The following is a 15503-nucleotide window of genomic DNA, read 5'->3' on the forward strand; positions in this document are numbered from 1 at the left end:
GCAATCTATCGACCACCCAGAATTCTGCGCCGTCCACTGCTGCAACTCTGAATCCTCTGGCTGCTGCTCCTCCTTCCTCCCAGCCTCCTCACTCCATTACAATGACACATTCTGAGGAGCAGGCAGACTCCCAGGAACTGTTCTCGGGCCCCTGCCCAGAATGGGCAGCAATGGTTCTGAATCCTCTCCCACTGGAGGAGTTTGTCGTGACCGATGCCCAACCTTTGGAAAGTTCCCGGGTCCGGGGGATGAGGCTGGGGACTTCCGGCAACTGTCTCAAGAGATTTCAGTGGGTGAGGAGGACGATGACGATGAGACACAGTTGTCTATCACTCAGGTAGTAGTAAGGGCAGTAAGACCGAGGGAGGAGCGCACAGAGGATTCGGAGGAAGAGCAGCAGGACGATGATGTGACTGACCGCACCTGGTTTGCTACACCTACTGAGGACAGGTCTTCAGAGGGGGAGGCAAGTGCAGCAGCAGGGCAGGTTGGAAGAAGCAGTGCGGTGGCCAGGGGTAGAGGCAGGGCCAGACCGAATAATCCACCAACTGTTTCCCAAAGCGTCCCCTCGCGCCATGCCACCCTGCAGAGGCCGAGGTGCTCAAAGGTCTGGCAGTTTTTCACTGAGAGTGCAAACGACCGACGAACAGTGGTGTGCAACCTTTGTCACGCCAAGATCAGCCGGGGAGCCACCACCACCAGCCTCACCACCACCAGCATGCGCAGACATATGATGGCCAAGCACCCCACAAGTTCACCGCCTCCGGTTTGCACCGCTGCCTCTCCCCCTGTGCCCCAACCTGCCACTGAGATCCAACCCCCCTCTCAGGACACAGGCACTACCGTCTCCTGGCCTGCACCCACACCCTCACCTCCGCTGTGCTCGGCCCCATCCACCAATGTCTTTCAGCGCACCGTCCAGCCGTCGCTAGCGCAAGTGTTGGAGCGCAAGTACGCCGCCACGCACACGCACGCTCAAGCGTTAAACGTGCACATAGCCAAATTTATCAGCCTGGAGATGCTGCCGTATAGGGTTGTGGAAATGGAGGCTTTCAAAGGTATGATGGCGGCGGCGGCCCCGTGCTACTCAGTTCCCAGTCGCCACTACTGTTCCCGATGTGCCGTCCCAGCCCTGCACGACCACGTGTCCCGCAACATTGTACGCGCCCTCACCAACGCGGTTACTGGCAAGGTCCACTTAACAACGGACACGTGGACAAGCACAGGTGGGCAGGGCCACTATATCTCCCTGACGGCACATTGGGTGAATTTAGTGGAGGCTGGGACCGAGTCAGAGCCTGGGACCGCTCACGTCCTACCCACCCTCAGAATTGCGGGCCCCAGCTCGGTGGTGGTATCTGCGGCAGTGTATGATTCCTCCACTAAACCACCCTCCTCCTCCTTCTCCTACGCAACCTCTGTCTCGCAATCAAGATGTGTCAGCAGCAGCACGTCGCCAGCAGTCGGTGTCGCGCGTCGTGGCAGCACAGTGGTGGGCAAGCGTCAGCAGGCCGTGCTGAAACTACTCAGCTTAGGAGAGAAGAGGCACACGGCCCACGAACTGCTGCAGGGTCTGACAGAGCAGACCGACCGCTGGCTTGCGCCGCTGAGCCTCCAACCAGGCATGGTCGTGTGTGACAACGGCCGTAACCTGGTGGCGGCTCTGCTGCTCGGCAGCCTCACGCACGTGCCATGCCTGGCCCGAGTCTTTAATTTGGTGGTTCAGCGCTTTCTGAAAAGCTACCCACGCTTGTCAGACTTGCTCGGAAAGGTGCGCCGACTCTGCGCACATTTCCGCAAGTCCCACACGGACGCTGCCACCCTGCGCACCCTGCAACATCGGTTTCATCTGCCAGTGCACCGACTGCTGTGCGACGTGCCCACACGGTGGAACTCTACGCTCCACATGTTGGCCAGGCTGTATGAGCAGCGTAGAGCTATAGTGGAATACCAACTCCAACATGGGCGGCGCAGTGGGAGTCAGCCTCCTCAATTCTTTACGGAAGAGTGGGCCTGGTTGGCAGACATCTGCCAGGTCCTTGGAAACTTTGAGGAGTCTACCCAGATGGTGAGCGGCGATGCTGCAATCATTAGCGTCACCATTCCTCTGCTATGCCTCTTGAGAAGTTCCCTGCAAAGCATAAAGGCAGACGCTTTGCGCTCGGAAACAGAGCGGGGGAAGACAGTATGTCGCTGGATAGTCAGAGCACCCTCGTGTCTATATCTCAGCGCGTTGAGGAGGAGGAGGAGGAGCATGAGGAGGATGAGGAGGAGGGGGAAGAGACAGCTTGGCCCACTGCTGAGGGTACCCATGCTGCTTGCCTGTCATCCTTTCAGCGTGTATGGCCTGAGGAGGAGGAGGATCCTGAAAGTGATCTTCCTAGTGAGGACAGCCATGTGTTGCGTACAGGTACCCTGGCACACATGGCTGACTTCATGTTAGGATGCCTTTCTTGTGACCCTCGTGTTACACGCATTCTGGCCACTACGGATTACTGGGTGTACACACTGCTCGACCCACGGTATAAGGAGAACCTTTCCACTCTCATACCCGAAGAGGAAAGGGGTTCGAGGGTGATGCTATACCACAGGACCCTGGCGGACAAACTGATGGTAAAATTCCCATCCGACAGCGCTAGTGGCCGAAGGCGCAGTTCCGAGGGCCAGGTAGCAGGGGAGGCGCGGAGATCAGGCAGCATGTACAGCACAGGCAGGGGAACACTCTCTAAGGCCTTTGACAGCTTTCTGGCTCCCCAGCAAGACTGTGTCACCGCTCCCCAGTCAAGGCTGAGTCGGCGGGAGCACTGTAAAAGGATGGTGAGGGAGTACGTAGCCGATCGCACGACCGTCCTCCGTGACGCCTCTGCCCCCTACAACTACTGGGTGTCGAAGCTGGACACGTGGCCTGAACTCGCGCTGTATGCCCTGGAGGTACTTGCTTGTCCTGCGGCTAGCGTCTTGTCAGAGAGGGTGTTTAGTGCGGCTGGGGGAATCATCACAGATAAGCGTACCCGCCTGTCAACCGACAGTGCCGACAGGCTTACACTCATCAAAATGAAAAAAGCCTGGATTTCCCCAGACTTCTCTTCTCCACCAGCGGACAGCAGCGATACCTAAACAATACGTAGGCTGCACCCGCGGATGGAAGCATTGTTCTCTATCACCATCAACAACGTGGACCTTTTAGCTTCATCAATCTGTGTATAATATTCATCCTCCTCCTCCTGCTCCTCCTCCTGAAACCTGACGTAATCAGGCCGAACGGGCAATTTTTCTTAGGCCCACAAGGCTCAGTCATATAATTTTTGTAAACAATTTTTATACGTTTCAATGCTCATTAAAGCGTTGAAACTTGCACCTGAACCAATTTTTATTTTAACTGGGCTGCCTCCAGGCCTAGTTACAAATTAAGCCACATTAACCAAAGCGATTAATGGGTTTCACCTGTCCTCTTGGTTGGGCATGGGCAATTTTTCTGACGTATATTAGTACTGTTGGTACACCAATTTTTTGGGGCCCTCGCCTACAGTGTAATCCAATAAATTTTTTGCCCACCTGCATTAAAGCTGACGTTACATCAGCTGTGATGGGTACTGCAATGGGATACATTTATGTACAGCCGGTGGGTTCCAGGGAGCCACCCATGCTGTCGGTCCACACGGAGTTGTAACTGCATGTGTCCACTTCTATAGAACCCCAGTCTGACTGGGGCATGCAGTGTGGGCCGAAGCCCACCTGCATTAAACATGACATTACCTCAGCTGTGCTGGGCACTGCAATGGGATATATTTGTGTACCGCCGGTGGCTTCCTGGCACCCACCCATGCTGTCGGTCCACACGGAGTTGTAACTGCATGTGTCCACTTCTAAAGAACCCCAGTCTGACTGGGGCATGCAGTGTGGGCCGAAGCCCACCTGCATTTAATCGGACGTTACCTCAGCTGTGATGGGCACTGCAATGGGATACATTTATGTACAGCCGGTGGGTTCCAGGGAGCCACCCATGCTGTGGGTGCACACAGAATTCCCATTACGGAGTTGTACCTACCTGTGACTATTTATAAAAAACCGCGTTCTGACTGGGGCATGCAGACACCTTGACAGAATGAATAGCGTGTAATAGAGGAACAACTAGGAAATCACCAACCTAGGTGGATAGGTTCGTGGGAGGAGGCACTGGGTCGGTCTTTCTCGATGAAACTCTGGAGCAAAGCGTTTTAGCTTACTCATAAAATGTCGGTTTCCAGTAGGCTCCAAGAGTTAAATTTCAAGATTGTATCAAGATGGTATTTGACACCTGAAAGACTACACTCCTTCTTCCCCGCAACCCCGAATACATGCTGACGTTGTGGAGCTGAGGTGGGTTCAATGCTCCACATTTGGTGGGATTGCCCCATGGTCGCAACCATGTGGCAAGATATGAAACATCTATTCGAAAAGACGGGAAGAGAAACAATAACTCTGACACCGGAAATGGCACTCCTGTCTATCACTCACGAAAATGCACACCAACTCAGGAAAGGATTGCTAAAATTCTTCATTATAGCCACAAGGCAGGTAATTCCTAGGTTCTGGAAACAGAGTCTGGAAATTCCCAGAAGTGCATGGATAGGGGTGATGGATGAGATTGAACGAATGGAGAGGATCAGATTAACGGAGGACCAGCTAGGTTATGATAAGTTTTATCAAACATGGGCACTGTGGATAGATATACGAAACACCCCTATGTTTCAAAACTGGTTGCTTACGGGCAAATGTGAGTAAGACCGTAGATCAGACGTGACAAGGAAAAGTAAAGAGGATAGCCTGAATATCACCGCTCCCCCCCCCCCTTCCCACCACCTTCCCTCTAATCCCTTCCTTCCCCTCTTGTCGTGTAAACCCACCCCCCCTTAGGATGTTAACATCTACTATAGAAATAACAAGACCATGAAGAATGCCCAGTTTAAAGAGATTTATTGTTGGAATCCATTCAAGAAAATTTGAAGTTCTCCGTCATCTGGGCAACCAAATGGTATTAGCTCATTGTTATGTGTGACAATTTACAAGTATTGTGTATGTTAATGAAAAAGCAATAAAAATACCTTGAAAGAATGAATAGTGTGTGGCACATAGGTTCCCCTTTGCTATGCCCACGTGTGCAGCTCCTGATGCCGGTGGCACAGGATTATATTTCTCATTGCTTCTGTACAGCATTGTGGGCTATTGCCCCGCCCCTTTTAAAGAGGGTCGCTGCCTAGCCGTGCCAACCCTCTGCAGTGTGTGCCTGCGGTTCCTCCTCATGGCAGACGCACTTATGAATAGACATGAGGGTGGTGTGGCATGAGTGCAGCTGAAGGCTGCGCAGGGACACTTTAGTGTGCGCTGTAGCTAAGGTATGCATTGCTAATGAGGGCTTTTCAGAAGTAAAAGTTGTTGGGAGGGGGGGGCACTCTTGCCGCTATTGTGGCTTAATAGTGGGACCTGGGTACTTGAGATGCAGCCCAACATGTAGCCCCTCGCCTTCCCTATCCGTTGCTGTGTCGTTCCCATCACTTTCTTGAATTGCCTAGATTTTCACAAATGGAAACCTTAGCGAGCATCGGCGATATACAAAAATGCTCGGGTCGCCCATTGACTTCAATGGGGTTTGTTACTCGAAACGAACCCTCGAGCATCGCGAAAATTTCGTCCCGAGTAACGAGCACCCGAGCATTTTGGTGCTCGCTCATCTCATATATATATATATATATATATATATATATATATATATATATATATATATATATATATATATATATATATATATATATAAATATAAAAACTGTGTAGATTAGGTTGATCTAGTACCTGAATCTGTATGTATTTCACAACCTAGACAATCCTTATGGGCAGATGCATTCCTCCCTCCCTTCTGTTGTCCCCCCTATACCTTTCTTTCCTTTAACCCTTTCATCACCAGAGGTGTTTTGGGTCTTCGTGCTCAGAGCAAAATTTCACCATTTGGAATGCTGAATTCTAAGGATATGTTCACATGTAGCGGAAATGCTGCAGATTTTCCTGCAGCAAAATCCACAGCATTTCTGCAAAAGAAGCAGTCAACATCCGCAGCATTAGTGCAGATTTTTACCAAAAAATTAAAGGGGTTGTCCCGCGCCGAAACGGTTTTTTTTTTTTTTTTCAACCCCTCCCCCGTTCGGCGCGAGACAACCCCGATGCAGGGACGTACAGAAAGCTTACCGGGGCGCTTACCTTAATCCCCGCGCTCCGGTGACTTCTCTACTTACCTGTGAAGATGGCCGCCGGAATCCTCTTCCTCCGTGGACCGCAGCTCTTCTGTGCGGTCCATTGCCGATTCCAGCCTCCTGATTGGCTGGAATCGGCACGTGACGGGGCGGAGCTACACGGAGCCTGCATTCTGCACGAGCGGCTCCATAGAAGAGAGCAGAAGACCAGGACTGCGCAAGCGCGGCTAATTTGGCCATCGGAGGGCGAAAATTAGTCGGCACCATGGAGACGAGGACGCCAGCAACGGAGCAGGTAAGTTTAAAATTTCTGATAACTTCTGTATGGCTCATAATTAATGCACAATGTACATTACAAAGTGCATTAATATGGCCATACAGAAGTGTATAGACCCACTTGCTGCCGCGGGACAACCCCTTTAACTGTGTATTGGCAGATATACCGCTCCCCTCACCTCCCAATTTTTCGCATAGAAGTGGTTTCACCTCAACAGTGGCTTTGCGCTCATTAGAGGCCGCCAGGTCCTGGGAAAAAGGCTGTGTTAATAGCGTGAAGAATTGGGAGGTGAGGGGAGCCTGGTATCTGCTAAAATTGGCAGCAGACATTGAGTCAAGATCCACGCCAATTGCGGATTTTTGACTCTGTTTTGGCTGTTGAAAATGCTACAGAATTTGCCACAGAATTTCCTATTGTGGGAATTCCACAGCATTTCCTCCCCATGTAAACAAATCCTAAAATTGATTTATTTTGCTTGTTTATTTTGTTAGTCTACCCCAAAATGTTTTGTTCCTCTATTTGCGGGACACAGTGGGGCTTTTATTATAATTTAAAATTAGAGTGGATATTAATCAATTCTATAGTTTTTTTTTGGGGGGGGGGGGGGATAGTCAGAAATAGCAGCTCGGCCAATTACTGCAGCGCTCGATGAACCAATCACAGCCATTCAATGCGATGGCTGTGAGTGGTTAATCAAGCGCGGCAGTGATTGGTTCTCAAGCACTACGACTCAGCCAATCAGAGTCAGCGCTTTCTGGAGGCGGGGTTTTGGAACTCCCTGACCAGAAAGCGCTTCCTGAAGACTACAAAAAAGTGCCAAAGTTACAGAGAAGTAGTGTGGCGGAGCGGACAACGCCTCTTAGGTGATGTATTTTTATTTATTTTTTGTTATTTTTCATGCAGCTAGGGCTTATTTCAGGGCTCAAACAGTAGGATTTCCTACTATAAAAGTTGCATCGAACCGCACAAAAAACATGTTTTTCGTGTGAGGCGATGTAACTCAAAGAAGGCTTCATAGGGAAACATGGGTTACAAAACATTGCAAATCGCGGCTATGTACAGCATGTAGCAGCCTACAAAACATCGCTAATGTGAAAAAAGCCGTTGCAAAGCAAGGGCTTCACATACATGCGATTTGTAGCACTGTCACATCGTGAGAAAATCGTGCATCAATTTTCCAATAGCTGTTGTTGTGATGATCTTTGTTTTCTTGATGTTAAGGTGCAGCCTCATTTTTTTTTACTTTCTTTCTTAAGTTTAAAAATCATGTTTATCAGGTCCTCCTTCCTTTCAGCCACCAGAGTCATATCATCCGCATATCTTAAGTTTTTGATGGTCCTTCCTCCGATCTTCACTTCAATATTTGGCAAGTCCAGGTCTATTTTCCTCATGATCAACTCAGCAAAAAGGTTGAAGAGAAATGGGGACCATATGCAGCCCTGCCTTGCACCCTTGTCAATCCTGAACCAGTCTGTATCACCATAGAGTGTTCACACCATTGCTTCTTGATTGATGTACAGTGATCTAATAAGCTTGATCAGGTACTGGTGTATTATCTCGGAAGTAAGGGGTGGCGACATAATACAGCGGTCAAAAAAGTTCTTCACGCCCCCAGGTTCTAATTAGCTGGGGGCGTGCTTAATGCCCCAAGTTCCGTTCTGACACAGTAGAGGACAGTGGCGATGCAGGGAGTTGCGGTGCCGGAGCACAGCGGGCACTGCAGTTCTGAGGCTTGAAGCGACGGTGGCGCTGGCTGAGGCACGGGCGCGTAAGCACAGCGCCGAGGCATGGAGCGCCGGTGGAGCAGTGCTGTGCGGTGAGGCTAGGAGCGGCGTTTAGTTCAATCCCCGATGCCTGCAGGACAACGCGAATAGTGTAAGCGGCGGCATCGGCAGTTCAGGCAAAGTGACAGCGCTGCTTAACAGTGACTGACCGGGGCATTAGTGGGGCTAAACTGAACAACAGCAGCTGCAAAAAACTGCTGCCACAGACCACTGAGGGAGCGCAGGGAGCACTGCTGCATGCCTGCCTATTGCTTTAGTGCCTGGTCTGGAGGGTTAGGGTGAGGGTTTCTTTTCCTATTAGGCTTACGCAAGTAAGCCTAATGGGAAAACTAACCCTCCAGACCAGGCACTAAAGCAACACACTGTGCTAGAACCTTCCATTCTTCACCCTATCGGGAGCTAGGGGTGTCTCTGGGTCGTTGCTACATGCAAGCTCTGGCAAACCCCTAGCTTCCAGTGGCGTCAAGATACACCAGTACTGCTTGATCTAGTGAACTGAGGCACCAAGGTTATGGAAGAAAAATTGCAGCATGCTCCTTTGGAAGTCAATGGAAGCCGTCCGACCCATAGCCCGTCCGTGAAAGAACACCGGTATGAAGGGTTGCCAGCCGCGGGCCAGGGTCAGATTCTGCTTCGGGCTCCTGCGTGTGGAATCCGGCTCTGCCATGTGCAGGCAGCCTAATAGTTGTCTAGAACAGATAATTATTTTTTGGACAGATCACTTATTGATCGCATTATAATAATAGTTATAATTAAATAACGCTATTTAGAGTTAGAGAAACTTTCTAAAATCTTACAATTTTTGAAGTAATGTACTATTGCATTGAACTGTAGATGTTTTTTAGGGTAAGACCACATCCTAAGCAGCAAACCACACCAAATATTGTGGTTTTTGTCATGTATTTCATTGTGGAAGTGAAACATTGAAGATTTAATAACAGAAAAAGTCCATATAGTCTATTTCGTTTGCTTTTAGGTTTCCTTTTTATTTCTCTCTTAGGATAGATCTATGCTTATCCCAGACATGCTTGAATTCATTTATTGCTGATTTTCCAACCACTTTTACTGTATGTTTGTTGCAAACCTCTAGTACTCTTACGGTAAAATAACACAGGGTGATTCAAAGAATAGTGCAAAAGTAAAGCTGATTTATTCATAAATGGATTGACATACGACTGCCAGAATGACATGAAAAGATAGAAGAACTCTTCAAGTTTATATTGCACCTTCATAAATGTTTGATGTGGACACCAATGGAGATGCAGCAAATGTCAGGCTGGTATTCCATTTCTGCCCAGATGCATCCCAGCATATCCTCTATTAGTTCTATTGCAGTGCAGGTATGCTGTTTTAAGTCATCTATGTGCAATTGGAGTCACAGAACATCTGCAAAGTGCAATAAACATTTTCATGGCATTCTGGCTGCTGTATGCCAATTCATGTAAGAATAAATCAGCTTTACTTTTTACCATTCTTTCTGAATCATCCTGTGTTTTCTGACATTGCTTCTGATCTTTTCCCAACTGACTACATTGCAAAAGGGTGAAATCTGCAGAGAAAATCTGTAACACAAATTGACATGCTGCGGATTGCAAAATTCGCCTCACCTGTAAACTTCCATGCGGATTTAAAGTGGATGTTTTCCACAGTGTATGGATGAGGTTTGTTTAAATCTGCTATAGAAAATCAATTTATACTGTAATTTTCATTGCAGATTTCACTATTTGCCATGCAGTCAGACCGCAGTTGGCGGAAAGATCAGAAGTAATGTCAGAAAATATTGTTTTACTGAAAGTAGTAGCTGCTCAGGATAAACTTCCAGCCGATGGTGGAAAAACCACAGTAATGGCATTTTAAGCCAATCTCTATCCTAAAAATCTGCAGCGGACCTGTCATACCCTGTATAGTGCTGTTCACGGAATAGATTTGAAGACACAGTATTTTACAAGGATTCTTATAAGTCCACACCACAATCTAAAAAGATAGAATCAGCATGTGCCACCTCTAGAAAAATCACCCATGCAAGTGGGAATAGTCCAGTTTGACAGAGTGCAGCATCATAAAAATGGCACAAATTTGGATTCGACACAAAGAAGGAGATAAAAAAGCTTGTCTGACATATTCTGTGTTTTTACATGTATTTTGCCAGAAATCTGTTTGTATCTAGATAACTGTATGCTGTCTATAGCCATATATCACCTCCATGTTGCATTATGTCTGCCAATTCCTCTCATGCATACGTGTGTTTGTATATATGTATGTATAATGTATATAATTCTACTGTATATAAAATGTTGCAGGTGGAGGAGGATATGGTGTTTATGTAGGTAGTGAGGTCTTTTATCCACATGATCTGGATTAATTCTTCCCCTCCACATATAGCTCAAGCTTCCCTTTTTTTTTCCTCCTCCTGTGTGTTTTTCTCTTTTCCAATTAATAAGGCCGGATTCATCCGAACGTAAGTGCATTTGCGCCAAATTACTGTGCATCGATTGTTGCTTATTTGCGTGCGCAACAGAATTTTGTACTATACTTTTTGCGCGCGCAAAATAAAAACACGCCGGAGCTCTCAGCCATTGAAATGGCCAATTAGTTTAACAAGTTCAAGATGTATTTTTTTTCCCTGTACAGATGTGCAAGAAAATGGAACATGATGCATTTTATTTTTTTTGTGCACTCGAATTGTGCACGCCAAATAAGGGCATGTGAACTAACGCATTGAAATCAATGGGTCCTGTTTTCTACATATTGCACTCACAGATTTTTTGTGCACGCAAATACTTCTGTGTGACTCCTTGGATATTGCAGAGTATGACCTCATATGAATGTTCGGTTCCCATACACCTTACACACCCTTCTTGGGGTCCATGCGTCGCATCGTTTCCACTGCTTGTAATATACCGCGCGATGTGCCAAGTGATTATATACTATATACTCTGTCTGGCTGTATAGCAAGTCCAATCACCTGTCATCATTGTTGCCCACTGCTAAGTAATGTGCCGGAGACATATATGAGAAGACAGTTGCTTTGATGTTTCATTTCTTGTGTTTAACATTTTAATTAAGAATGTGTTTCCTCCCACACGGAAACTCTTTAACACTGTAAGGAGCTTGGAGCAGATGTAAATGCCTTGTAGGCTTTAGTTTTCCCTTAATGTCTGAATTCTCATTTGCAAGCTCCTGTTCGAGGCTCACTAGAGTTCCACTTTTTACATTTTGAATGATGTTATTCACACAAGATAGGCAACAAACCTTCATTTGGATAAAAGAAAACATGTCGCCTTCTGGCATTTAGAGCTTGTTACGTTCTTTCTTTTGTAATTTCTAAATATGTTCTGTTTTTTATTTTTTCCTTTCTTAAGCCGTTCTTCCTTAACATAATTAATGTCAGGTTTGGTCGGCCAGGAGTTGAGTGCTATTGCCAGCATGACAGTGGTTCTTCAGTAATCCAGCTTCAGTTCCTGATTAATGAGGTTAGTGGAATCACTTTAATCTCTCCTCTGACATCACTGCCTCATGACTCTCTTCTCTCCTTCATTTCCTATTGTTATTTCTCTCTCTTTTTAGCTTTACCCAGGTACAGTTGTACAGGGAGTCACATACTGTATGTAATATGTTTATAGAGAGAAGCATGAAAGGAATTAATCACTGTTAGGGTGTCGGTACATATGCAGGTTTTCAACTTTTTTTTTATCACTCCTGCTTTGGGCTTGAAAAAATGCATAATTTTTTTCCCACTAAATCAAATCAAATATGCAACAGTATGTAGTCTTTATTGCTGTGTAGTATTTTACATTGACACAGTGACTGAACAATGTTCGGAATTTAAAAATGCTTAAAGAGAACCTGATAAAGCGACCTACCTATTTAAATTGCCATTATCATCAGGCATCTATATAGCATGTGTTCTGACCTTTAGATCAGAGCTTCGAGCCACCGGCAGCTCTCTCATCCAAAAGCGTGGCCCACATTTTAAGTTTCTGGAGGACAGCACAAGTAGCTTACAGCGTAATATGGATTCCTATCAAGAAGGACCAAATAACCTTCAAAAAGACAAATGCAAACATAAATATACAATTATATAAACAAGTGGCGAAGGAAAGTATAATCCTTATCATAATGGAGGATCCCTCTAGGTTCTTAAAGTGTCTCAGATGATTTTTTAAGAATAAGGTGTGCACAGATGAGGTATCTAGTAGAGATGAGCGAGCATACTTGCTAAGGCAAACTACTCGAGCGAGTAGTGCCTTATGCAAGTACATGCCCGCTCGTCTCAAAAGATTCGGGTGCCGGCGGGGTAGAGCGGTGAGTTGCGGGAGTGAGCAGGGCGGAGGGCGCGGGGGGGGGGGGGGGGGGAGTGAGAGAGAGAGATAATCACACCCCCCCCCCCCCCCCCCCCGTTCCTCCCTGGCACCCAAATCTTTTGAGACGAGCGGGCAGGTACTCGCATAAGGCACTACTCGCTCGAGTAGTTTGCCTTATCGAGTACGCTCGCTCATCTCTAGTATCTACCCATACCCATTATATGACCTGTAAGCTATATTTGTCATCAGTTTTCCCCACTGCAGGATCTATCTTTAATTTTCAGTTTTCCCTAAGCTGGCTGTAGGCTGTTATGATTTCTCATATACACAGACTATAGGATATTCTCCCCTCTATCTCCACCTCTCACATACAGAGATATAACAGCAGCATGATCTAGTAGGATATTATAGAGAAGTACTGAGCAGTGTAGATGTGAAACCAGTAATTGTGAGTCAGTAAAACACTATTAGCTGCAGCACTATCTGTGTGTGTCTCTGTGCTGTTCTCCTGCTCGCTCCACCCCTCTTCTCTTCATAGACTTCAACAGAAAGCATGTATTGATCTGTCACTGAGCTGTTAGTCTGTCACTTTTTCTCAAAATGGATTTTAGCAGTTTTTCAGAGTAAGGCTACTTTCACATAGCGTTTATTAATACAGCTCAGGTTTTCATCTTTTATGTTAGGAATGGAATGGAAAGGGCAACCTGGATGGAAGCATGGGGTTTAACGTATAAAACATAGATCTCTCTGGTCTCCATTTTTACAAAGTTTCTTTCCATCCCTGTTAGTTGTTTTAGCTAGATAGACAAATGCCATCAACAGCACTTTTTCATCCAGCTAAAAAGACTGGCAGGGCTAAACCTAGCTAAATGGAAACCAAAGTGGTTTCCATTTCATACATTAAACACTATGGCTCCATCCAGCTTTCTGCTCCTGTGCAGTTTTCTCCATATAGGACGAAAACCTGAGATGGCAGTGGGGAGGTGGGGGATAGAGGCAAAGACACTGTGTAAAAAGAGCCTGAGTTAACCATTTAGGAGTGTGGGGGGAACAGAAAAGCACACAATCGGAAATAACTCCTATTGCGACCATTAACCATTTAGATGCTGCTGTTGATTCTAACAGAGGCAATCAAATTTCTAAACAGAGAGAGCTCCCTCAGATACCTGAATGGCTCACCTATGGCGAGATTGCGGTCTACTTTTCATTCGTCATAGCAGCTTTTAACTTAAAATCAAATCAAAGCAAAGAAATAACGAAGATATTTGGTATTGCCAAATGACATATATGTAGCTCAAAATGGTGCCAATAGAAACTACATGCCATCCTGTAAAAAAGATAAGCATTCGCACAACTCTATCAACAGAAAAATAAAAAAATATAGTGGTAACAGTAAAGAAGATGGCAACATTAAATTTTTGAAAAGCTATTTTATTTTTAAAAGTAGTACAGATAGTCCCCGACTTGCGAACGTTCAATTTACGAACAATCTGTCCTGCACAGTATGATGTAGTGCTATGGCATTACATCATACTGTGCAGGGACCGGGCAGGCTTCTATCAAGCCTGATAGAAGCCTGTCCGGTCAGATCGCGGGACACTGTGCGGTTGCTAGGCAGCCGGGGGCCTTCTTAAAGGCCCCAGGGCTGCCTATGCAGAGTGCCTATCAAGCCGTGCACTTGGTAGGCACTCTGCATAGGCAGCCCTAAGGCCTTTCAGAAGGCCCCTGGCTGCCTAGCGACTGCATAGCGTCCCATGATCTCATCGCGGTACACTGTATGGGCCCCCTGAACGTTGGGTGTCGGCTGTTTCTTACAGTGGGCACCCGGCGGCAGCAGTTCCGACGAGCTGTGCCGCTCGTCAGAACTGTTAACACTTTAAATACCGCTCTGACAGCGGTATTTAAAGCATTAACAGTTCCGACGAGCGGCGCGGCTCATCGGAACCGCTGTCGCTGGGTGTCCGCTGTAAGAAACAGCCGGCACCCGACGTTGTATGGAGCGGGATCCACCCGCTATCCTGCTCAATGCAAACATTTGTTCGGACTTGCGAACAACTGTACTTGCGAACAGGTTCCTGGAATGGAACCTGTTCACATGTAGGGGACCAACTGTACAATAAAAAAAAGACTATAAAAATTTGGTATCGCCTTAATCATACTAACCCACGGAATGAAGTTCTCATGTCATTTTTGCTGCACTGTTTACACTGTAAAAACAGCCCCCACAAAAAATGGTATCATTGTGGGGTTTTTTTTTCATTTTACCCCACTTACAATTTTCTTTAACCCCTTAGGAATGCAGGCCTTTTTTTTCCTTTTGGTTTTTCTCCACCCCCTTCCTTTAAAAAAAAATGAAATCGTAACTTCTTTATTTATCCATCGACGTCGCTGTCTGAGGGCTTGTTTTTTGTGGGACGAGTTGTATTTTGCAATGGTGCTATTTAATGTACCATATAATGTACTAAAAAACTTTAAAAAAATTCTAAGTGGAGTAGAATGAAAGAAAAATGACATTCCAGCATCTTTTGGTGCATTTTGTTTATACGGCTCACAAACTGCAACACAAATCAAATGATAACTTTATTCTATGGGTCAGTACGATTACTATGATTTTTATTTTTTTGCTGTACTACTTTTATATTTTTTTTAAAGACATTTAATTTTTTTAAAATTATTTTCTGAGTTGTAAGAGGGCTCTTTTTGAGATGTCCTGTAGTTTGTTACATTTTGGAACACATATGACTTTTTGATCGCTTTTTATTGCATTTTTTTCTGGGAGACAGATGCATGACCAAAAAAGTGCATTTCTAGCGTTCTTTATATATTTTTTCGGACAACGTTCACCATATGGGGTAAATGATGCAATACTTTGATAGATCGGACTTTTACGGATGCAGCATTACCAAATATGAAT

At 46.2% G+C, this 15503-nt stretch overlaps 1 protein-coding gene across 2 annotated transcripts in view; it reads left to right on the forward strand.

Moving 5' to 3' along the window:
- STXBP5 (syntaxin binding protein 5) overlaps positions 1 to 15503 on the forward strand; it is a 429990-nt gene that overhangs the window by 87561 nt on the left and 326926 nt on the right. For both annotated transcript variants that reach the window (XM_066595949.1, XM_066595950.1), the window contains exon 3: positions 11677 to 11758. In XM_066595949.1, coding sequence (XP_066452046.1) covers positions 11677 to 11758 — 82 coding nt within the window. The remainder of the gene's footprint in view (positions 1 to 11676; positions 11759 to 15503) is intronic.

The sequence above is a fragment of the Eleutherodactylus coqui genome, chromosome 3, assembly GCF_035609145.1.
Source record: "Eleutherodactylus coqui strain aEleCoq1 chromosome 3, aEleCoq1.hap1, whole genome shotgun sequence".
NCBI lineage: Eukaryota > Metazoa > Chordata > Amphibia > Anura > Eleutherodactylidae > Eleutherodactylus > Eleutherodactylus coqui.